The 26086-nt window shown below is 32.7% G+C and overlaps 2 protein-coding genes across 3 annotated transcripts; one reads left to right on the top strand and one right to left on the bottom strand.

Annotated features, from left to right (window-relative positions):
• The first annotated feature begins 725 nt into the window (after window positions 1–725).
• Window positions 726–9421, top strand: LOC142633592 (protein SAWADEE HOMEODOMAIN HOMOLOG 1-like). 2 transcript variants are annotated; one of them, XM_075807837.1, is made up of 9 exons: window positions 726–934; window positions 2652–2737; window positions 2867–2912; window positions 2988–3123; window positions 4238–4301; window positions 6964–7015; window positions 7891–8034; window positions 8666–8791; window positions 8963–9421. In XM_075807837.1, exons 1-9 carry the CDS (start codon window positions 875–877, stop codon window positions 9098–9100), a joined length of 852 nt encoding a protein of 283 aa, XP_075663952.1. In that variant the 5' UTR covers window positions 726–874; the 3' UTR covers window positions 9101–9421. The 2 variants fall into 2 exon arrangements, with proteins under 2 accessions (XP_075663952.1, XP_075663953.1); XM_075807838.1 differs by having other exon boundaries at window positions 753–934; window positions 4238–4268.
• A 3758-nt stretch (window positions 9422–13179) lies between these two features.
• Window positions 13180–16137, bottom strand: LOC142637072 (1-aminocyclopropane-1-carboxylate oxidase). The gene is made up of 3 exons (XM_075811363.1): window positions 15515–16137; window positions 14229–14571; window positions 13180–13607 (listed from the first exon to the last, which is right to left on the bottom strand). Exons 1-3 carry the CDS (start codon window positions 16045–16047, stop codon window positions 13377–13379), a joined length of 1107 nt encoding a protein of 368 aa, XP_075667478.1. The 5' UTR covers window positions 16048–16137; the 3' UTR covers window positions 13180–13376.
• Window positions 16138–26086: the final 9949 nt, after the last annotated feature.

Here is a 26086-nt window from a genome sequence, read left to right as displayed (position 1 = left end):
ATCTCGAGGTCCCATCCAATTAGCAAAGTCATAAATGTTTACAAGAGATTAAATATATAAGTTTTTTGAAAAATTGATTTTTTTTACTATGCCACTACTTTTATCTATGTAATGTTTCAATCTCATTAAAATTTGAATTCAAGAGTCCAAATATTTTTCAAAAGAGCTTTTTTGGAGGCTAAAGCATGAAAAAAACATAAATTAAATTATATTTAAAACTATGGTCCCATCAAGATATCAATAGCTATGAAAGAGAAGGTAAGAGATGAGAGAAAAAATGCTAAATTAAATTACACCCCTAGAATTTAGGGGTATTTAGATTTTATACTTTGAAATTTCAGATTTTGAATTTTACCTCCTGAAATTTGGGGTGTTTAGATTTTACACCATAATATTTTAGAATTTGAATTTTACCTTCTAAAATTTGGGGGTGTTTGAATTTTATACCCAAAAATTTTGAAATATCAAGAAGTAAAATCTAAATACTCCCAAATTTTAGAATTTAAAATCTAAACATCTCTAAAATTTAAAAGATATCATTCAAATTCTAAAATGTTAAAGTGTAAAATTTAAATACCTCAAAATTTTAGGATGTAAAATTTAAATTCTAAAATTTGAAGATGTAAAATTTAAACGCCCGGAAATAAAAATAAAGATGAACGTTAAAAACATAGGATGGAAAGAGATAAATCATCGCAAGGAAGATGGTAAAAATGGATTAAAGGGTATTGAAGTAATATGATGCCATATACGTTGTTGCCTATGCCGCCTGACACACATAAGTGTTGTTTCCCTATGCAAAAACCACTATAACAGTGTCATTTTTCATTTACAACATTTAACTCTCTGTTTCTGCTTTACAAATCTCTCAACAATGGAGTGGTCTGGTTCAAAAGATTTGGAAGATTCTCTCTCTGAATTCACTCTTGCTGAGGTAGAGTCATCCTTCTCTTTGTTTTATCAGTGATGGGTCTGTCATTTTTCATCTTAATCTGCTGGAAATTTAACAACTTAGCCGTAAACACCTTCCTAGCTTCCCTTTTATATGATACGAATGGTTGCTTTTTTTTTTTCTTTTAAATTTTTTTTATATACTGGGGTGCTTTGTATTATGATATTTGAGTGTTTTACTTGGCTGCCCAATTCAACTTTGTATCTCAACCATCTAAGCTTCCTGGTTTGCATATTGCTACCAAACGTTGAACTTTAGCATCACCAAGCCTGTTAACAAATTTTAATGAAAGACCCTCTTTTTTTTTGGTGGGTGATTGGCTAGGTGGTTTGATATTAGTTTATATGAAGATGGGTTTTGATTTAGGCCTTCCCTACTAGGCTGAGGAGGCTTTATAAGCTTGGGTAGGTGGCAAGTGGCAACCTTTAAAGGAAGAACAATCATAGGGGATGTGTTTTTAGGTATAGTATACACTAATCTAAGATTTTCAAGTGGTCAATTATGCTGCAGCATATCAAGGTTAAAGGTTGAAACTATTATTTTGTTTGAGAGGAAGAGGGCGTTTTTCTAGCATTAATGTACTTGCAACTCTAAAGAAGAAAAGGGAAATTTTCTTGAAACAAATGAAGGAAGATTCCGGGATAGGACTTGCCGTTTAGCTCAACTGGTTGGCACCTTATAGTGTTTTCAATGGAGAGATCAGGTTCAAATCATCCCTCCCCAACTATCAAATTATTAGGGGGGGGGGGGGGGAAGATTATCAGTTAGGGACTCAGTAGGTAGATGCACTAATTTTTTTTTTTAGTTACAGGCTTGCATGGTACAACAAAATATGACTTTTGTTTGTACATTGGACATCAATGGGCAAGTGCAACACTAAAGAGGATCCTTACTCTTTAAAGGATATTAGTTACCATGTGGTACATATGTTTGTATTGATTAGTCTGACACTCCTATCAGAAGGGAAATTAATTGTAGTTTACGGACTTTACTTTCCACTTTCACTAGCATCAAAGTTTTGATGGCTAGCTAATTATTTTAACAAAGGGGGAAGAGACGATCTTTCTTCCAAAAAATTGATGATTTAGTAATTCTGTTACATTTTTTGGTGGAAATTTATATAGATGATTATAAACTTCTTTTTTGAGCAATACATGTTTCTGTGTCAGAGCATCGTGTAAGATTTGCATAAATAACTGAAAGACTGAAATCTTATATTTTAGCATTGGTATGATTTGTTCATTATACTGATCAATATATGGTTAAATGGTTAAATTGTGTGACCTTCCTTCATACATATTATGTTGCTTCTGGTGGTGATGAGATTAGTTTTCCAGCTGATACTTTCTAAAACAAAGAGGATGTGGTGTGGATTAATTTTTGGTTGATCAAAGCTTGCTAAAACATCACAATTATCAGAGTGTGCAAAACTCTTCCTATACGGGCTAAATGAGCATGTTCCTTTGTTTTTGCAAAGAAATTGGCACCCTTAGATCAAATGTTGAGATTAGTTGAACCCGAGTAGTTGGAATAGATTATGAGGGGTGGAGCTAGGGGGGGGGGGGGGGCAATTTGAACCCCAGTGGTTGGAATAGATTATGACATTATGTTCATTTAATTTGCATTTTTATATTAAATATTACCATTACACTGCTCTCTTTTTGTTTAACTTCTAATATTATTTTTTGTTCTTTCAAAGATCAAAGAAATGGGGAAAATATTCAAGGATGTAGGGGAACAATCACTGGGTCAGGAGTTTTGCCAAGATATTGCAACCAGCTTTAGGTGAACTTCCATTTCACTCATATCTTAACTAAAGCCTAATTCAATGAAACACCCTTATGTGCTTCCTTATAAAAGGGTTTAACTAATCTTCATATCATATATTTTTCTTGGCTTGCTTTATCATTGCAGTCACTCAGCCAGTCGTAAGGGAAAATCTGCCATAAAATGGGAGCAGGTTTTTAATTCAAACTCTACCAATTTTCTTTGTTTTTGAAACTCTTATAACTATATCGTTCTCATTGTGTTGTAGGTGCAGAGTTGGTTCCTGAACAAACAAGAACAGTTGCAAGATAAAGCTACTCCCTCATCTGGTGCCCTGAAATTATTTATTGATCATTCAGATGCACCTATTTCAAGCAATGCCCCTCAAAGTTCAACTTCTAAAGGTCAATTTGTTTGTCAGCACGGGTGGAACTGTTGACAAGATAGTCATGATAATTATTATGTTCAATACTTGTTCTATGGGATTTGAGATTCAATGCTCAAATAGTGATTACATATAAAAAAATTATCAGGAAAAATAAGTTGTTTGATTTATCACAAAACTATATTTTGGTTTGATTACTGCAATATCAACAGAAAATATCACTCGCTGTTGAGTAAAAATTAGTTCTCTCTATGCTGTCATATCACCGAATTCATAACAAAGATTAGAAGAAAAGCTAATCACAAAACAAAAATGTTGTAATCTGATAAATCACTTGATGTGGATTCATCTGCCTAAAGCTTGACAAAAGTTGTCATAGTATGTTAATTCAGGTGTGGCATGTAAACGTAGGGTGGTTTAGGGTTCATTCTCAATAGTGCCCATGCCTTAATTGATAGATTGTAATATTTGAAAATTTGTGCTGATACATGGTCACGTATAATTGCCTGGTGCTTCAACAACCTAAACTGAGTACCTTACCAACATGTTGGCCCCAACTTGGGAACTATTGTTTAGCTTATGAAAAGGAGCTCACAAGTTTACTCTGGCCCTTTTCTAAGTATTTTGAGTACCAATCTCTTAATGCACTGATTAAGTTGGTTCTGCGGTTGTATAAGTGATGTTGCATTTTTGCAAATTGATTTAATTGGTTCAAATTCGAATATATTTTATTTGTATTATAATCATCTTAATTAACTGTGTAAGTGCTATATAATTTTCCTTTTCTTTTTATCTTAGTAAAAATACACTATTTTGTTTGTTTTAAGTATTCTTCCTATTTCTCCATGTCTTATCCAGTATTTTGTATTTATTATTTCTGCTACTGTTTATCACTCAACAACCATCTGGGAGGGATTATTTTTGGCAATACCTAGTGCAACATATTTTTGGCCACTTTAATTGTTGTGTTAATGTTGTATGTTATCCTCATGTCAAGCCATGGAGGTCTACTATGGTTTAAAATGCATTTTCAATAAACTAATTTGTTTATAGTGGTAAAATTGGAATATTTCATGTAATTTAATGCAATTATACTTTTCTAGAGAAGCTTATGATAACAATTTTTATTGCAGTTAAAAAGGCCTCAGATCTTTCAGAGTTGAGGTATGAAGCTAAATCATCGAAAGATAATGCATGGTGAGAATGCATCTTTTCATTGAGAAATTCAAAACCTTATCTTGAAATGTATACATTATATTAGCTATATGAAATATGTACTATGTGTTATACATAGCATATAACTTCTAAAACACTTGTACATCTTCATGCATAGGATTTGGCATTATATATACTTTTCATTATACAAAGCAATATAGCATATAAAATTTAAAATACTCGTGCATAGGGTTTGGCATCATTATATGCCTTTTATTATACAGGAACCAGTTTAGAAACATAAATCAACGGCATTAAATCGTTACTTCAGTGTGCCTTTTGATTGTAATGGCTTTTGCTGGAGAACTTTGTGTTTTTTTTTTTTTTTTGATGAGTAAGAAAGATGTATATTCAAAAAACTGCTTTATGCAAAGAAGCACAATACTTATGTGTTCCTTCACTTTCTGTTTATGTATGTAATGCTTGTAATTCTGTGGGATTTCCAGATCCCGAGGAGGTTAGATGCATGAAGAATGTAAGTTTAGCTATTAAGGGTTTGGGCATATTATGGTAGTGACAGGTAGTCCAATCTGATTTCAATTAAAATTGAAAAAAGAAGAAGAGTGTATCATGTTCATTAATCAGGTTACAGCCTAAATTAGTAATATTTAAATATGTTGAGAAGTGTTTCTTGATTTTTTTCCTTCTAATGTGCCCAACTTGAAATCATCGAATTTAGGTAGGTTGGTCATTGGATTTACATGGGTAATTTGTCTGCTATAATTGAGGGCATCATAGACCACTTGCTGTTTATAAGAAATGATAAACAGGATAATATTCTCGGAACATTTGCTCAGGTTACCCCAAGATATATCAGTTAAAATATGAACATTAAACTTCACAAATCTGGATTGCAAATTCAATATCCTTATACGCTATTGTTCTCTGTGAGTAGTTATACTTGTTTTTAAAACCTATAATTGTTGTTATCATTGTAGTCAAAGGCGAGCTGGGCACTCGCCTAGTCACCCAGGCTAGGCAAGGCACCACTAAGGCACCTTAAAGGCTCTAAGGTGAGGTGCCTTTAGTGAAGCACTTGCCCTTACAGCCTAGGCAAGTAAGGCGATGACTTAAGCCATGAAAAAGGCACTAAGGCAAGAGCCTTAGGTGTTTTTTTATTTTAAATTTTTTATAGAAGGTTGTTGCAAAACTTATTGTTAGATTAATTAATTTATATAGAAGCTTGTTGTAAAACTTATTGTTAGAATAACTAATAGAGTCTAAATCATGTCAATCCTATTTTGAAATAATTTGATAGACATAATTTCTTCGTGCAACACATTGAAAAACACTTCATTACAATATTTCAATACACTATGTATGTATGATTTAAATTCTATATGTATAATAAATATATTAAGAATTTGGCGCCTTGCTTTACTCGAACTAGCGCCTTTTTGTCGCCTCACGTCTCGGGCAATACAAGGCCTTGGCGCCTTAAGGTCACCTTTTGCCTTTGACTACCTTGGTTGTAATGGAGTCCCACTAAAGCAGTAGCCCCTCCTGTTCCGACTTTGCCTCTTAAAGACACCTGAAATTGCTCAAAATCAAGTATAGTAGGTATGTCAATATGAAATGATAACTGGAATTAACTACTGCTATTTACATAATATAAAGTTTGTCTTCCTCCTTCCAAGAAATTCAAATTAGGTAAGAGAATAAAACAAATTTCGCATTACCTTCTTATGTGTATATTTCATATATAGATTATATAAAATTATAGAATATTATGCTTGTTCCATGTGTTAACATAATTACAAAGCTCAAACTTCATGCTGATACTATTTCTTTATATTTTGACATTAAAGATTTCATGATGATGTGTACAATATGTTTCTAAAGGTGAAATATGAGCACTTGATGCTGTAACAATGAGTTGCACTTTGCCGTTAGTTCAGAACTTGGAAAATATAAACTATAAAATGTATTGTAAAAGTAAAAAGAAGTTGTGAAAGTAAGATAACATTAAGAAAGAAATGGTTTTGGTTAAACATTACATTTGTGGACAAGTGAAGGTTTGTTAAGGATTTATAATATCTTGTAAAATGACATGGAGCTTTTGCTTGAATATTCTTTATTTCAATCACTGGTATGAGTTTATAGGTATGTTATAACCTTTAAATATTTACCCTTTTTTTAATGCATGCTTGCTTATATGTATGTTATTACCTTTAAATATTTCTAAATCATTACCAGCTTCAATCTCTATTTCCCTTATCCCCAAACTTTGAAGCATGAATCCATTCTTCCTACCTTGCTTGGAGTTGAATTGACATCACTTAGCATACTTTGTGTATGAATTCACGACTTAATAGGCCAACAGATCTTCTAAGATAGTTTATTGTTTGCACTTGCAACGTTTTTTCTAGGATTTCATGCTGAAAGCTAATTAATTCAGAATAAAGCATAGATTCTTTCTTTGATACAACTCCGTTAAAAAACTTGAAAAGTTCAAAAAGATTCAAGTAGTAGTGGTTCCCAGAATTCTAGTTTCCATGATGTTATAATGTAAACTCAAGAAAATCACAATTATTTTTACAGCTAGGATGGAATCAATTTCAAAATATATAATCTTGGTTGTGAATGTTGTAATCTCCTTTGAATTGATATAGTAACCGTAGCTAACATTTTTATGGCTTTCCAGGTATGATGTTGCTTCGTTCCTCAGTTATAGGGTTCTTCATACAGGCGAACTTGTAAGATTCATCATCATCTTTGTTGTTATATATTTTAGGGATACTAAAACTTTTCTTAAAATAGGTCCCTTTCAATGATTAATATCTTTGGAAGAAGAAAAAAAAAAAAAAAACTCTTCCATATCTATGTGCTAAATAAAACAGGCTGCTTTGTAGTGTGTTGCATAAATATGCTTCATGAGCTACAGACACTTGGATTATTTCAAGCAAGAGCTAGTCTGGAATCCTCATTGGTATTTAACCTGATTTGAATTTAGGATAATATGAGTGAGGCTAATCTAGAGATAAATTTATTCAATTTGGTTCTTGTTGCATTTGTCTGTTTTCTACTTCTTCTTCTTCTTCGAATTTGATTCTTGTTGCATTTAGCATAACTAACTTCTCTCTTCAAGAGGGAAAAGAAAGAGGTGTTTGTATAACTGTATATCTTACTAGCTGATATTGATAAGCTATCCTGTTGGTGCAAAAGAATGATGATTACCTGTGGGAAATAGGAATCCAATTGTCAGGGGTCTCTTATGTTGTGGTTCAGATTGTAAAATTATCAAGGTTTTTTTTTTCTCGGAATATTTACTGTTCTCTCTTGCACATACAATTTATCTGGATAAGTGTTAGTAAAACAAAAAATCAGGTTGGAATAACAAAAAATAGCTTCATTCTTCAATTAGGTTATAGCATAGATACTCAATGCAAAAAGGTACACTTGTTGAACTCCCATCTTGTGTGGGATTAATCATGTCCTCACAAAATTAATATCTGTCAAATAATTGCATGCAATTCTATAGTGATATGATATACTGTGGAACAAATCAAGATCATAAAGCAGGATATTGGCTAATCTATGTAAAGGTGTGAAATTGTGTTATATATCACAGGAAGTTCGTGTACGATATGCTGGCTTTGGTAAGGAGGATGATGAATGGGTGAATGTAAAAAACAGAGTGCGAGAGCGGTCTATTCCTTTAGAAGCCTCTGACTGTCATAAGGTGAAGGTTGGAGATCTTGTGCTATGCTTCCAGGTAATCTTTTCCGTATGCTTTTTTATTTGATTTTGTTTGTTGGATATGATCCATAAGATGTGTTACAAACTTACAATCATGGGTCCTCATGTCGAAACAAGCGTGATGCTTTCAAAATGATGAGCTCTTAGATATTGATGCAGGGAGCATTAAAATAATTTAAGATTTTATGTTTGAATGTGAAATTAATTTTGTTTATGAGTTTAAATTTTGAATGGGGTTTTAATGTTAAGGGTTTTAAGGGATTTGATTGGGTATTTTCTATATTAGTGCAATCCCTAAACCCTGTTTAACTAGTATTCCTGTAATGGTGAAAAGGGGATATGATATTGAATAGAATTATTATAATGAGTTGAGAATTTGTCTCCTCCTTTGTTCTCTTTGTTTAGAGGGGATGCTAATGCCCCCAGGTGGTGAAGCCTAGGATTTATTCTTTTGTTACTTTTTTCATTTCCTATATCCCATTTGTGTTCTGCATCAGATATTCAAATGTCTAGAACAACAAAGTTTCATAATTATCAGTCCTACTTAACTTGGGAAGGAAATAATGGAGGGAGCTTGTTAGTTAGTCAAAAACTTTCCCCAGATTTTACAGATATCTTCTCTTTTTGCCTCAACGGCTTGTTCACAGGAAAGAGAACATCATGCGGTTTACTGTGATGCCTATATTGTTAAAATCAAAAGGATGCCACATGAAAATGACAGTAAGGGCTGCAGGTGCATCTTCGTTGTCCGCTATGACCATGATCACACTGAGGTAATATATGGCAAGTTACATTGTTTAAATTTCTCTCCCTCTCTCACTTATGTGTGTGCATGTGTGTGAAACTTTCAATAAGTATTTTTGTATCTGATCATTGCCATAGATTTTTGGTTGTGTGAAAACTATATATGTTAATTCTGCCTGAATCCATTTGCCTCAAACCAGGAAAAAGTTGAGCTTGGGAGGATATGTAGCAGGCCAACACATTATTCACGGTCCCCTATGGATATTGAAGCAGGGTCTACACAATATTATTCACAGCCCATCATTGAATTACAAGAAGGAATGAAATTTCCTTTTTAACTTGTGTACATCTTTTATGCGGTTATGGAACCAAATGAATGGGGCGGTGCTAGTGTGGGAGGTTGATGTGCATAATCATCTAAGACTATTTGAATATTACTTATTGTAAGCCTCTATACTAACAGAATAGGCAAATTAACTACTAACCCTTTTTTTTTTCTTTTAAATTTTTCTGATCAAAACTAGGGAGTTATTTTGTTCCACATGTGTATGAATCTGCTATTGTCATGGACCTCTTAGACCATGCTATCGACCTAGATCAATGTCTAGAAGAGGGCTAGAAACTATTTTCTAGGCTTTTGGCTCTTCAATTGTGACCAAGTTAGATGGCTCATTATCATTGAACCATGGTGATGCCTCAATTTCATCAGTGGCTGCCTCCTATCCCAAAGTTCGTACTCGTACCAGGCCAATTTAGGTACTTGGTTACAATTGAAGTCTAGTGATTATTCTGATTAAAGGATCTAATTAGTAGTTACTCTTTTGCCTTGGCTAGCTCCATGAGACACTAGGTGATGTTTAAACTCAATACAACCAACCAAGTACTTACGTTATCTATATTGAACAACTTTTGTTACCTGGCCAATTTTCCTGGTTAAACAATAGCAAGTGACATTTCTTTGTTAGTGTATGTTGAGGTACAATTTTTCAGGTCCTAATTTCATTGGCCCGCTTACAAAAGCACCCATACAAGTTCATAAACTATTTTGGGACTCAAATATTTCCAACATTTTATCCAAATACTTCCCAAATATTTCCCCATGTTATTACCCAACTTGGGCCCTCACAAATATTACCTATTATTTCTCACATGTTACCCAACTTGGGCTCTTACAAATATTTCCTATATTACCCAACTTGGGCCTACATAAATACTTCTCATACCATTATCAAAATTAGGCCACAAAATTATGCCATCTCTATAAACACCCAAACTCATTTACCTTGTGGGCAAAATAAAAAAATGCCTAACAAAATTCTCTTTAAAGCCCGTTGCTACACAACACCTTAAAGCCTGCTGCTATACGGCACCTTAAAGCCCTGTGCTACATAGTACTTGTAAAGCCCGTTGTTACACGGCATCTTAAAGGCCATTGTTACACGAAACCTCTAAAGCTTGTTGCTACATGACACCCTAAAGTTTGTTGCTACACGATATTCTTACAAAGCCCGTTGCTACACGACAATATTTTTACAAAATCTCAAACTATTTATAAAAAGCCTAAATACTATTTTGATAACTATTTCCAAAAAGTCCAAATACTATTTTGGCAACTATTTATAAAAAGCTCAAATACTATTTTGGCAAATATTTACAAAAGTTCAATATTATTTTGGCAACTATTTACAAAAATCCAATATTATTTTGGCAATTATCTACAAAAGCCCAATATTTTTTTGGCAACTATTTACAAAAAAGCTCAAATACTATTTTGACACATTCTATCCAAAAAACCCATAACTATTGGGCAAACAATTACTCTAACAAAGCGCAAATATTATTTGACAAAAGAATTATATTATGCTCAAAGCTATTCTTTGGCAAAAACATATTTTGCCATATTAAATTCCCTAACTCATGGGAAACATAAATTACCTATGACATATTACCCATATTTCAAAACTATGTCTTCTACAAAATTTATGGGAACTATGCTTATTTCTTCTATAAGAAACTCTAAAAGCCCATGTGTATTACCCATGACAAAACCACTCATTTTGTAGGGATGAACAAGCCCAAAGAAGCCCAACAACAAGGCCCAGCCAAAACAGCCCAGCCCATCTGCTAATCTCAATAACCAAGGCTTTGTTTGGCAACATGTAAAATAATTTCCATGTAAAATATTTTCAATTGAAAATATTTTATGGAAAGACAAACATTTTCATCTGTTTGGTTGTGTTCTAGGAAATACGTCGGAAAAGTATTTCTGGTGTTTGGTTCTCCAATGTAAAACATTTTCTAGAGAAAATGTCAAAAAATAACTTTAATACAATTTAATTATAATTTTCAATGGATTGATTGATCAAATCAATGGATCAGTTACAATTCTCAATTTTTGGCATACAAAAACAAATCAATTGCAACCCAAGAACAGATTTTTGTTATTACCTCAACCAAATCATGAAAAGAAAAAAAAAAAAACACTACACTACAAATGGGAACAACCCATAAAACCCAGGTCTCAACTAGAGAATGTGGGTCTTGAGTAAAAAGAAAGGAGGAAGATGGGTTGGTGGAGTTGGGTTGCAGGCACGATGGCGGTAGTGCTTGCAGGCATGATGGCGGGGCCGTGGGTCAATGGCTGGTTCTGGGCTTCACCAGTGGTACTTCTCTCATTCCTTCAGCTTGGGCATGGTGTGCGTGATGAGAGTGTGAGTGAGGAGAGGATTTTTGCGAGGAGTGGAAATGCTTTGAAGGTAATTTCAAAGTGTAAAACATTTTACACTTTAAGGGGGAGTATTTTATGGCCAACTGAATGTATTTTCAGTTTGACCGTAATTTCTTGAGACACCAAACACCATCAATGGTGTAAAATTTTTTCCAAATATCAATTACTGCTAAATCAAACACAGCCCAAAGCTCACTTAAATAACTAAAGTGGTTAGACTAGCCACTAGTCAAGTTTTAGCACAAATAAGTTGACAGCTGGGGCCCATTACCATCATTTTCAATTTGTCAAATTAGATTAGAAGGGGACACGTGTCCAGCTAAGCTTACACCCTTCCTTGGCAAGCTGATTTTCATGATTACTGATGTGGCATAAAGTTGTACTGACAAGACATAAAGCTGTGAGACTGAAGCTAGCCATGCTCTTTCTCTTCTCGAACACAATCGGTCGTGGAACAAGGGGCAGCCATGAATAGACCATGGAAGCTTCTGGAATCACTTATAAACAGCTTATCACCGTGCCAAAAATGTATATTTTTGGTTCATGAACCAAGCACATGAACCCTAATAGGGAAACTTAGGAAAATGTGGTTTGGAGGGCACAAAGGAGATCTCAAGCAGAGTTTCTAGCAGAGGGCTCCAAGATTGACACCTGATTTAGGGTGACATAATCTGCCCTAGGAAGCCTTGATATTAGCAGCAGACAACCAAGATCATTAGCCTAATTCATACTCTAATCCCATTGGCTGAGGACAATCTAGCATTTAATGTTAAGTCGAAACTCCAGCTGCTATTGTCCAAAACAACAAAAACACTCTAAAGCTAAATATACCATTCTTGGCCAAATCCTAGGAATGATTTTCTAAGGATTCTCTGAAGATTGAGAATGATTTTGGCAGAAATTATTTGCTAAACCCCCCCCCTTAAACTCAACTATAAATAGAGCTCTCCACCAACACCTTAAGACACACCAATAGAAAAAAACAACTCTCTCATAAACTTCTCTATTTTCCTCTCTCTTTAATTTTCTTAAGCTTTTAGTGAGGTTTTTGAGCTTCTGAGTTCTTAGTTTCAAAATTAGAAACTAAGTTCTTTAGCCCCTAGCTCACAAATACCCCTCACACCTCTACTCATAAGCTCTAATTCATCCCCCAGCAGAAAGTCCCAACAACTTTGCTAAATATTCTCTCTCACTACTTATACTTCCAAAATGACCCTCACTACTCACTACATATACTATCTTCATGAGCATACCCTGGCATGATAATGATCTTGCTACGCTAGCTAGAATCTGTCTCCCCCGTCATCTTACACTAAGCTTTCTCCATTACTTGCTATAATGGAACCCATAGTGTTTGTTTACTCCTTTACTATTGAAGGCTACAATGTAATTGCTACTATAGAGTTTTTCCCTCATATTGTTATATTGGAGGACTTTTCTCGCTAGAACCTATGGATGATGATTTTGGAGATGTAGACACTCTCCTTAATTTAAGAAATAATTAATGGTTGGAGGTTTATTCAGTTCTGTCCCATTTTACAGCTTAAATACTTAACCGCTAGAATATTTTATTACTAGGCTATTTTTTATTGCAGTAGGCTTTGTTGTGGTAACGTGTTTGTTGTAGGATATGTTTTAGGCTATTCCATAATCCTTGCCAGTCCTAACCTAGGCCCAAGGCATAATATAAGGCGAAATTCTCAAAAGCTTCATCGATAGTTTTTGGGCCATGCTTCAAGCCCATTGTCGAGTTTTGGTTTAGGCCCCTAATCCAATACAAACTCATTTATTGAAAGGAAAACTTTTTCCGCCCCTGACGGAGTAAAACAACAAAGTTGACTATATGTATAAATCATTGATTGATGGAATGATGAGTGATGACAACTTCAAAATTTCTTACAAATGTAAACGAAAAATTGGTATATAAGAGTCAAAATTAAAGCGGCCAAGGCTTGTTGACCCAATGAAATGGTCTTGTCCTTGTTGGTTCTAGAGTGGCTGGTGGTGGTGGTGGAACTTGGAGGGGAGCAGAGAAAAGCCATTGATATTGTGTCCCCTTTCTCATCTTGATAGATTGGCCTGCCTATCACATGCTTGTAATGCCCACCACTTAATGCCTGTGAGAGGAACATAAATATGATTACTAAAATAGAAATATCCATGTTAATTTACAGTGGGAAAGATTCATATAAATTGTCATCATTTTCCCCACTAGTTAAAAAATCTTTCCTATGTTATGATTAGCCCATGTCCATATAGTATCCAGAAAAGTTTAAGATAATAAAATGGCTGTAAAACAAGGTTTGTTTTTTAGTCATGATGATGGGTTGGGGGTTACCACTAATTATAACCGTAATAATAGTAGTAAGAAGTGAACAACGTGACATGGTTAGTATTTTTAATACCATTATAGACTTATAGTACAGCATGATGAAAGAAGCTGTACAAATAAAGCATCAAATAATGAAAGGGCGGATCTGTCAGCAGTAGCAGTGTATTTTCAATTTTCATCATGTTCCATCAAATGGCCTTCTAGGCTGCAATCTAAGAATTGTGCAATGAATTTATGCTATGTCAACGGCTCAAATGATGTCTTTTCATGCTCTAGCTAGCTCTTATGGCCAAGATAAATTTATTATTTACAAGCTTTTGTTGCTTGGTAGGCCTACCTTGGTTTGTGTCTCCAAACTAAAGTTCCACTCATTCTAATAACCCAAATGTACAGCCAAAAAATTTACCTGGATTTGGTCTCCAACTGTGATAATGAGGGCATCTTTTTCTGGGGTAAAAGAGACCCAACCTTTCTTGGAGTAAACATGAAACTCTGAAGACCCCTCACATAAATGCAAGCACAAGGCATGAGAGTAATCAGTGCCCTTTATCAGCATCCTAATCACATCATACCACCGATCAGATGGAACATTTCTGCTATGCTTGTAGAGACAACAAACTGATCCAACTTCTTGCTCTTGTGTCATTTCATTTCCATACTCTGATTTTCTTAGAGAGTTTTCCCAAAGGGCTAGTAGAATTTTCTCGGCAACCTTCTCTATATCCAGTAAAAGTGTTTCCATTTTCTGGCTGCAGATTACAAAAAAGCTTGGCATAATAAGACATTGTTCCACAATTTGCATGCGTCAAGTAATAATTATGTGCATGCGTCAGTGTTAAGAAAATGAATGGCAAACATCCTTATTGCATGGGCCCTTGTATTTAGATAAAGGGCTGTGTTTGTTATACAGAGTGTGTTTTACACACACCGTGTAGAACAGGATTTTCTCTTAGATATATGTAAATCATAGTGGGGTTAAACCAATTGCAAAATCATTATGGCTTGTATTGCTTCACTTTTTCAGCTTGCACCTCAAAATCACTTTCGCTTTATGCAATTACTACTCCTCTTTTTTTTTGTCCCCATTTGTATTAAGAAATTTCATAATTAAAACTCTAGTATGATTAAAGGCTTCATCATTTTGTCATATTAGACACCGGTCCATCAGCCAAATTCGATTCTAACATGTAGAATGAATATTATTTACTTAACATCATACAAAAATTGAACTTCTTGCAGGGGTTAATGCAATTCTTGCAGCCGCATGAGAGAGAAGAATGCACAACTTGTGCCAACTTCTTGAGGTACCTTATCTTTCCAATTGATTGCAAATGCACAAACAATAGGCAAAGTATGCAATTTGAAAACTATTTCTTCAAAATCTAATTATCTAACAACAAATTTGTAAATTTTTGTTTGTCACAATTGGAGGGTGGGGGGGGGGGGGGGGGAATAAATGAAATCTTAAAATGAATGAATGAAGATTTGAATATTGGATCTTCTAATAAAAGTGATCAAACAATGCTATTGAACTATAAAACTCTTGGCGTGATAGGCCTTATTCATTTATACGCATTAACTGTGTCTTATTTTTTAGATTTAGATAATTAATGAGATGAGATGTATTTAAGAAATAGAGCCAAAAATAATGACCAGAAATGCCAAACTCCACTAAGAAAAAGCAGTTATTACCTGAAATTTGAATACCCAACTGGCCAAATTCCCTCCATTTCCAACTTCAAACCTTCATCTCTACACCACACAAACTCTTCACTCAAATCACTCTCACCCTCCTCTCCATGACCCTCCTCAAACCCATAAGGCCTTTCCAACGACCTCGTCACCGCCACCTTCTTCTCCGGCGGGACCCAAAAAACCCCGGTGGCAGCCGCCAATGCTGCACGTATAGTTTCACCTGGAATTCCATGATTCACTAGCTGAAAGCACCCAATTCCAGCTAGTGAATCCAAAATCTTTGGTATTGAATCACTTTCCTTGGAAACCAAGGATTGGAGATCAATAACAGGGGGGCTTTCGATGAACTTTTGGCGGGGAAAGGCCTTGTCAGGCAAGACAAGGTCCGGGACACGTAGCGAGTGCTCGAGGAATTCAGTGAGGATGTCTTCATTTGTGACGGTAGATCTTCGGCCACTGGCAATGGGAGAAGGTGGCGGGGCACGGAAATCAATTGGGTTTTCGGACATATGTTCAGGTGACATTGCCATAAGGACTAAGGAGGGTGGTGGTGAGTGAAGCTAATTAAGCAGTAGTATATATGACAATGTTTCAAGTTTCAAGTTTGTGAGTTTGTGTATGTTATTTGGTTATATGATTTTGTGTGTATTTGTTAAAGGGAAAAAAGCATAAGGGAGAAGCAATGATGGCATGTCTTAAACGTCGCCGACATGACGAGAATCATCAAGGTAATGTTTGCTTTTTCCTAATATGCTTTTGTTTTTTATTTTCTGCTCAATTCCTTTACAGCACAAGTGTCATTCATCATCTCCATCATGGCAAAGAATTGGCCAGGTTAGTGAGGGGTCACGACTTTTACTTACAGCTGTGATTAAAAAAAAAAAAAAAATGAGACTTGAAGACTAAAATCTTGCTTTATTCCTTTATCATATATGGCCATGGAAGTCACAATCAACATTGCAGAAACAATTTTTTTTTTCTTTCTTTCTTCTTGTGTGTGTTTTCTACCAATTTTTACATCAGGTAACTTATAACTAATGTTTCTTGGAAATTCGAGTGAAGTAATAAATAAAATTTGTCATTGGTCAAGATAAAATGAACTCACCCGATTAAATTTGCATGCTAGACATGTCAATGACTTCTTGGTGTGGATATAAGATGTTCTTCCACATGTTAATGGTGTAATTTTAGCCAATTTAGCCAAAATCTGTCAATAAAATTTGCAGCCTTTTTTAATAACAAGAAAATTAGCAACAACTTTTATTGTTATTTGTTTGTTTGTTTTTGGTATGTGTGTTTTCTACCACTTTTTAAATTAAGTTATAACTAATATTTCATAGAAATTTGAACAAAGTAATAAAGAAAGTTTGTCACTCGTCCAAAAAAAATGAATCACACAAGCAAATTAAATTTGAAATTAGCAATGACCTCTCTCTCTCTCTCTCTCTCTCTCTCTTTGAAGAGGTAAACTTAATGATATTTGTTTCATTATAATGCACTTTACTTTTATGTGAAGATATTAATAAATATCCTTTTAGTGTAAATGAGATTTGAACTACATATCTTATACATCTATAAAAATTTGTACTAGTTTAACTAAACTAAACTTAAAACTTATATGACTATATCATATTTAATTAAAGTTATTCCGGTTGGTGAAGGTTATTTATAAAAATGCTATTTCGTATAAGTTAAAATATCAAATGGACCGAAAAATGAGAGAAGACATTCTTTATATTAATGATAGCATTTTTTTAACAACGTTATTGCTTCATTTTTAATTTTTTAATTTTGCCGCATATATTTTATATATTAAAATATTCCTTTCTTATTTAAATTAAAAGGCCAAAGCCACCTTTGATTATTAAATATATATTTTTATATATTTTTTGATAAGATAAATATTTTTGTCCTTTTGCTTCTGTTGTAAAAGGGTCCTATTGTCCTATGCTATTTTCTTCCCTTTTTCTTTATTTCGGATTTGGGGTCCTTCGTCATCATTTCTATCTCACCTCACGTGATGCTGAAAGTTTTAGTGGGCCTGCTTGAGAGTCTCTGGGCCTACCTTCTTTTATAATTTATTTAATTTGGCTCTGGGCCTACCTTGGGTCACTTTGTCTTAATATTTGATCCATCATGGGGTGTGTATACATGTACATATAGGTTGGTAACTAAATCGATCATGAACAACTCGAACTTGACTCGATAAAAAATTTGTTCATATTTATTTGTTTATAAATAAACAAAGTTTTAGTTTTAGTTTTAGTTTTAGTTTTAGACTCGTTTAATAAATAAGTCGAGCTTAAACAAAAAAATTTATTCACAAACAAGCTCGTGAATTATTAGGCTTAATATACAACAATTCAAACATATACTCATTTATAAGTTTATATGTGTTAGCTAAATATACTCATTACACATATCTTAATAATGACATGGCAAACATGAGACTACTACCTATATTACCTTAATTTTTTTTCCTTCCCTTTAAACTGATCAAAAGCCACTTTAAACTATAATTACATTTAAAAATGAATAAATAATTAAATAGGCCACATATGATCCTTCACTATCAATCATCTAAAGTAAAGTTATGAAACATGTTAGAATATTCTCATTCATAATAGTTACAAACATGTATTTTTCTAGTCCTTTACATGAATGTAAAAATTGTATTTTGAATAATTACTGAAGCTGTAGACAAGGAATGACAAATGAATGAATTTAATTATGTAAATTATTAATTTGAATAATGGTTAATTATAAGTAGGACTAGATGCATGATAAAAGGATTATATTATTTTCTTTTTCTTTTTTCTTAATTTTAGAGTTTTAAGCATTTAATAATGTAATATTTTTAGATCTTAAGCTCAAAAACTTGACCTGAGCTCAAGTTTGAGCTTGATGTTAAGCTTGAGTTTGGCTTGACTAATTAATTAAGCCAAGCCAAGTTCAAGTTTTAGCTTTTTGACTTTCTCACGTGCTCAAGCTCAAACATTATTTTTAGGCTTGTCACAAGGTCAAGTCAAACTCGAGCTTTTGATTTTTTTTGACGAGCCAAGTTTGAACATGCATTACTCAACAAAACTTGGGTTGTTTACAGCCCCATGTACACACAATAAACTCACTTTTTTTTTTCATTAAAATAAAAAAGGAGGAAAAAAAAAAAAGTTTAGAAGCTTGTGTCTTGTGAATCAGTAGTGTTACTTAATTTTCATAAAAGAGAAAGCTTCTATTCAAATTTAAGTTGACATTTTTTGGTGTTTTCAATAAATACATTCAATAACGCTCCTTTAAACATCAAATTGAAAAAGGTCCTGGATTTAGGTGTAATCTATATAGAAAATTTGAATGACAATTACATTGTAAGGCCTCTCTTTTTTCCCTCAATCTTGCCCAAAGTTGCGGGAGGATCCTTTACGTTGAGGTTCGTGATGAGATTCACTTCTATGTAAAAGTGGCAGGTGAATGTTTTCTCTAATTTTGCACGTGTACTTTTATAGGACTATAAATTTAAAAGACCTGAAAAATAATAGTAGTTTGTGCTAACTCATGACCCCCCTAAAAAAAAAAAAAAAAAAATAGTGTCTGAAACGCCTTGGTGACATTTTTGTCAGTAATTAGAACATTACAACAATTCTACCTACAGATTTAATGCCGTAAAGCCTACCCTAATTTCAACACAATGTATTTGAGTTTTAATTTTTACTTATACTTTTGTTTTGGGGTCGAAGGTGGGAATTTTATGGTTCAAACCCAAAAACTACCTAGCCCAAGTCTACTAGAATAGATGGAGCCCAGACAAGAACTACACTTCAGGGCCTGGGCCTCTTACTTGGTCAAAGAGTAGATTTTGGGCTTTAGGGCTTTCACTTTTAAGAGTAGTAGAGTGGACTGGGAATATTAGTATCGTCTCAGACCCAAAAAAGAAAAAAAGAAAAGAAAAGAAAAGAAAAGAAAAGTGAAGAAGAAGAAAGTGACAAAATAGCATGTTTCAGGGCTCATTGATTTTTGTTTCTTTCTTCTTCTTCTTCTTTTTCCTCTTTTTTTTTTTTTTTTTTATTAGTAAAATTGAAAATATTATATAGTGTTTATCTTTAATAAGTGAGTTTCTCCAAAAAGGTTAGAAAAATGAGAAAGGAGATTCATTTCATCAGCTTCATGAGACGTAAACCTTGGTCAATATAGATAATGTTTTTTTTGGGGGAGGGTGGGTTAGACCAAGAGAGAGGCCTATCAGACTCAAATATTTTATGCAAGAGCTAAATCATTAATCTTTATAGTTTTTATTTTATTTTATTTATTTTCATACAAGATAGAAATTCTACTCTAACCTAATTTAAAAATATATGTGTGTGAAGTTTCCTCTTGGAGATTTGAACCCTAGCCATTGTGGCCCTCACACTCCACAAACATTTATACTTATGGAGTGACCATCACATCAAAAATATGCGGTGTTTAATCTTTATAGTTAGAACTCAATCAATAGTTTTGCCAATAGTCTTTAACTTAACTAGCCTTTCTTGGTTTTTCAAAAAAAAAAAAAAAATAGTACCTCATGGTATTACAATAAATATGTTCTAGATTTGAATCATTCATCTTCCAACAACCAAATCAAAAAAAAAAAAAAAAAACTCAACCAATAGTTTTGGAAAACATATCTATTATTAATGTTTGCTATTGGAATGTGACTGGGTAAACTTACCGAATCTCATATGAAAAGGGTGAAGTCAAAATTTGAACAAGTAAAATCACTTAAAGGTCAAATTTTAGACGTTTATATCACAACACAAGGTTAAGTTTTGACATCCGCAATATGTCGCTGTCAATTTTGAGTTGTGACACTGTCAAATCAACATCTAGTTTACTTTTAATTTTGACATAGTAATTAGTTCATAATCAAATCTATGACGAATTTTGGTAGGTTCAACCATTTCCGCACAGATTTCCCATCCCTGTTCGGCGTTCACAGTTCACACAAATAAAATGCATGAATTTGGTGGTCTAATTCAAAGAGAGTGAAAGTCGGTTCATATGAAACAAAGAAGATAACATTCGAGACTATTCTTTCCATATGACTGGAAGTAAATATGAACTCTTCTAGAACGTGTTAGAAGTTAAAACTTAAAACTCATTTATAACGTTGAAATTGTTGTGTGATTGTGTGTAATGCTTGAAAGATGAGGAGGGAAGAAAGATGAAAGAGAAATCATACACAAAAGATTCATATGGTTTGACTTAATTGCCTACATACATGGTGTTTATAACGTCGAAATTGTTGTGTGATTGTGTGTAATGCTTGAAAGATGAGGAGAGAAGAAACATGAAAGAGAAATCATACACAAAAGATTCATATGGTTTGACTTAATTGCCTACATATATGGTGTTTATAACGTCGAAATTGTTGTGTGATTGTGTGTAATGCTTGAAAGATGAGGAGAGAAGAAACATGAAAGAGAAATCATACACAAAAGATTCATATGGTTTGACTTAATTGCCTACATACATGGTGTTTATAACGTCGAAATTGTTGTGTGATTGTGTGTAATGCTTGAAAGATGAGGAGAGAAGAAACATGAAAGAGAAATCATACACAAAAGATTCATATGGTTTGACTTAATTGCCTACATACATGGTGTGAGAGTTTTTTAACGACTATATCTTGATATTAAGCAATTGTGTTAGAAATACAAAGAACCCAATGTAGGATTTATATACTAGAAAATATTTGACTAATGTCTCTAGGGTTAATATGCTTGTTCTACAAGCCCTTAGAACAAGCAAGGGCGAGACTAGAAATTCTTGATTGGGCCTAAGACTAAGTCATCATATTGATTTACGATTAAAAAAAAAAGCGTGCACACATACATATATGTATGTATGTCTTCGTGTATTAGTTTATAAAAAAAAGTTAATTTTTTTACTTCTCGACTAAGTCATAACAAATATATTTGTTGTAAACAAAACTTACATGCCCACAAAATTATCTTAAATGTAAGTGTTAAATCTTTTTATATTCTACTAGGCATACAAAAATTCTGTAGTTTTCCATGGACATGTATACCAAATATTTAAACAATGACTTGGTATTTTCCTTGAAAGTTATGCTTGACACTAGTTTTTTTTTTTTTTTTAGAATACAATTCATCGTGGAATAATTTAGCAATTTCTTTTCTTCTTCTTGATTTTTTTCTTTCTAGGAAGATAAATTTGTTGTGGAGAAAAGCAAGTGAAGATAAATTTGTGGGGAAAAAAATTAAGTCTAAATATTGTCTTGATTGTGATTATTTTTTTTTGCCTATATTTTTTTTTCTATTTTTACATCTCACATAAGTGAGAATTTTGTGTATATTCCCATCATTCACCTGTAATTAGCAAAACAAGGAATTCATTGCACTTTAGTACGGTTTCTGACATTTTTCTTACCATTACCGCATGATAAATTGATAGTAGTATGTACCAATTTTGATGTTTGATTAAATTGCCTTCAAGCATTTCAATTCCATTTTATAAATAAGATATATTATGACCCAAGTGGCTTAACCCAACTGTAGGGTCATGTACTTACATACATAGGCGGAACTACACCCAAATGTTTTTAAAATTCTTCTATATTACATAAAATTGTGAATCCCTATCTGATTTTGTAAGGGCTGGCCCCTCCAAGAATAAATTTTGGCTCGCATTTTCAAGCTTGATTTGTAAACTACTTGAAGCCACACTATTAACTATTAAGTCATTACAAAATTCCCACATCTATGAGATGCAAAAATTGAGAAAAATGTACACAAAAAAAAATAATCACACACAAGATAATATTTACGTGGTTTGGTAATTTGCTTACGTTCACGGAGTTGCAAAGATTTCACTATTTTCAGGAAAAAAAAAAATTCAAGATGCGGTAGTTCAGTTTTTCTCTCTAAAAAAAACTTAAAACCCTAATCTTCAAAACAATAGTTTTTATATTGGCTCAAGCCTTCGCTCCATAGACTAAGCTTTAGAAAATCTCCCATTAAAAATTCTAACAATATTATTTCGGGTTGAGTCATAATCCGGATTAAATATAATTAGGCTCCACAAAGCCCAATTATGTGCTTATGTTCAAATAAAATTCCGACCACACTATCATAATCAAGGACTTTGATATTTAATATTGGGAATTACAGTTTGATGACTTGCTTATGTACTATTCTTCAAAGTGCTCTCAAAAATCAATTGATTATATCATTATAATTCTTTGTTTGTTTTGTGTTAATGTTTTTCTAGAAAATAAGTCATTTTTTAATAAGTATTTTTTATAAAATTATCTTTCAAAAAAATGTTTGGCAGCAATCTTAAATAAGTTGAAAAACAAATTCCCAACTTTTTTATATTTAGTTTACCGTGAGATGGAGTTACTTTTCAAAAAAATTTGGTGGAAAACAATCTCTTAAAAATAAGCCATAATTTTTTTTTTTTTGTTGATAAAAAAATAATTTCCCTTTAATTCATTTTTTCAGATATCACTAAATACTAAAAAACGTGAAAAACTATCTTCACACAATTTTTCATTGAAATAAAATAGCTTAATATCTATATTTTATTTATGGCAAGATAGCGCTAATACTTCAGAAAAAAGAAAAAAAGATAGCAATATTGGATTTAAAAATCTAAGCTTAAAAAAAAAAAAAAATCACTCCTAACTGAATATATCTACAAAAAAAAAAAAAAAAAGGTACTCTTAACTGAATATGATGGTTATTAACATAAAACGGTGAAATGTAAACCAATTCTTCATCATCGACTTTTATTTAAAAAATAAAAAGATTAGTTAATTTTAGTGTCAGATAAAATCAATGAGAATTGAGGACCCAAAACGTTTTTCACCACAAAGGGGGATTTTTTGTTCCCTTAATGAAAATGCATTTATTGTGACAAGAAAAATTGGAACTTAAATGAACAAAATTTTTCTCCAAACTAATTTGGAGATAAACCCTTAAAATTCTTCATATATCTTTATATTGAATATAAAATTTAAAAATCTAACTGTAGGATTGCATGTTCTTATTATATCTTTAATACTTGCAAAATTTCAAGAAAATCAAGGATCAATTGCTATGTCATCAAACAAATGTAAAAATTTTAAGTTTTTATGATTTGAACTTGTGTATAAAAAATAAGTTTATTTATCAAATAGTAAATAACATCCAATATTAGCCAAATTTGATATGTATGTTAAAAACATAAGGAACATAAAATTCAACGATTAGATTTTCAAAATTCACACTAAAAAAATAAAATATATTAGAAGTTTGAAATTTTTTTCTTTAAACTAGTTGGGTGAGAAACTTTATTCACCTTAAACTTCTCTAGCTTTTGCAGAGACAACACTCTCAGGGAGATCCAAGAAGTTAAGGGAACCAAAGGCCCACTTAGCCAAATTATGGATAACAAATCTATCATCAAATTTGGGAGATATTTTCCAAGCAGACAGGTTTGAATGGTCCTTAAGGAGTAGTAAACTGCTGGCTGCTTTCCCTTCAAAAACAATCTCCTTTTGGGATTGGATTTGTTTTGTCCAGGTGAGAGAGATTTTCTTGTTTTTTTTTTAACCTTTACAGACAGCTACTAAGACCACAAAAGACTCTTCAACAACTACATCAAAAATAATTTTGATATAACATGGAGGTGGGGGACCATTTAGCAAGATTGAGGGTATGTCCTATCTTATCTTCATTTCCTTGCTTATCCATGAGTTGGGATTCTCTCTCCAAGTTGAATTTTATTTATTTATTTATTGCTGAATCTCCAAGTAGATTGGTGTAACAGCCAGTTTTAATTGAGAATTTTCCACTAAAGTTAGGAGCTCAAAGAGTGTGGCCCTCTTTAGGTGAAATGGTGTATAAATGTTGAGGATATTGGAGATAGTAGTCAACATTGTTTTAAAGGACATGCTTTCTCTTTCTTTTATTTATTTATTTATTTTGAAACTTACAGGCTCTGCTTCTTCTTCATGAAAAGTGACTTTAAATATGTTTAGTTGGGATGAAAATTGGTGGAGGAGGGTGGGGTTAGAAAATGAGGGAGAGAAAAGTATGGAGAAAATGGTATGGGAGAGTGTTTGGTGGAAATGGGAAAATATGAGAGAAAATGGTAGAGCTACGGTGTTTTTTTCTTGAACCCACTAAAATCATGTCCCAAAACTGAGGAGGAAATTGGGGGCAAAGATGGACTTTACCCGTCTATCCTCTCTTCCCTCCACACATATCCAAACATTGGTTTTTTTTTTTTTTTTTTTTTGAACAATAAATTTTTTAATGAACTATTAATTTTTTTTTTATGTAATAGAGGTATGAGAGTAAATTTGTACAAATTACATTTTTTTTTTCATATTGCTTTCTTCAATTAATTTGTTTATTTAAATTTAGAGATAATTACTTAGGTGTTGTGAGCTTGCACCATAAGTTTCCATTTTCAAAACATAGATGTATTGATCAATACAATAATAACACAAAAGGCTTCTCTAATAATAATTAAATTCAATTATGTGATTTATTATAATTACATAGTTAAATTTAAGTGGGAATCAATGGTACAACACCTAACGAATGAATTAAAACTTATCTACAATTTCTTAGTTATTGTACCTTAACTTATTTAATTGAATTCAAGAAATTGTTTATATATATATATATATATATATATATATATATCTTTTTTTGAGATAATGTAGACAGAAAACACATGGAATGAGTAAGGAGAGAGGGGGAGGATAAGATTTACAACACTTGTACTTACAAAATGGCACACACACACACATGTAAGTTATGCCTAATATATATTATCTTAGATGTAAGTTGTGCCTAATATATATTATCTTAAATGTAAGTTTTAAATCTTTCTATATTCTACCAAGTATACACACGTTCTGTATTTTTCTACAGGTATGTATACCAAATATTTAAACAATGACTTGGTATCTTCCTTGAAAGTTATGCTTGACAATAGTTTTTTATAGAATACAATTCATCGTGAAAAATTTTAGCAATTTATTTTCTTTGTCTTGACTATTTTTCTTTCTTTCTCGGAAGATAAGTTTGTTGTGGAAAAAAAGCAAGTGTAAATGCAACTTAATAAATTGCAATGACTTGTGGCTTCAAGTTTACAAATGAAGCTTGAAACTGCGAGCCAAAATTTATTCTTGGAGGGACCAGCCCTTACAAACTTGGATAGTGATTCTCACTTTTATGTAATTTAGAAGAATTTTAAAAACATTTGGGTGTAGTTCCACCTCTGTTTATAAGTACATGAGCTTACAATTGGTTTAGACTACTTGTGTCATAATATGTCTTATATATAAAATGAAATTGAAATGGTTGAAGGCAATTTAATCAAACATCGAAATTGGTATATACTACTATCAATTTATCATGCGGTAGTGGTAAGAAAAATGTTAGAAACCGTACTAACATGCAATGAATTTCTTGTTTTGCTAATTGCAGGCGAATACTTTCAGATGATCACTCCAAAAATACAAAAAAAAAGTGTTTACGTTCAACTAAAATTCCAACCACACTATCATAATCAAGG

Source organism: Castanea sativa, chromosome 5 (assembly GCF_040712315.1).
Source record: "Castanea sativa cultivar Marrone di Chiusa Pesio chromosome 5, ASM4071231v1".
Taxonomy (NCBI): domain Eukaryota; kingdom Viridiplantae; phylum Streptophyta; class Magnoliopsida; order Fagales; family Fagaceae; genus Castanea; species Castanea sativa.
The sequence above is the reverse complement of the archived record's forward strand: the minus strand, read 5'-3'. Positions and strand labels throughout refer to the sequence as shown.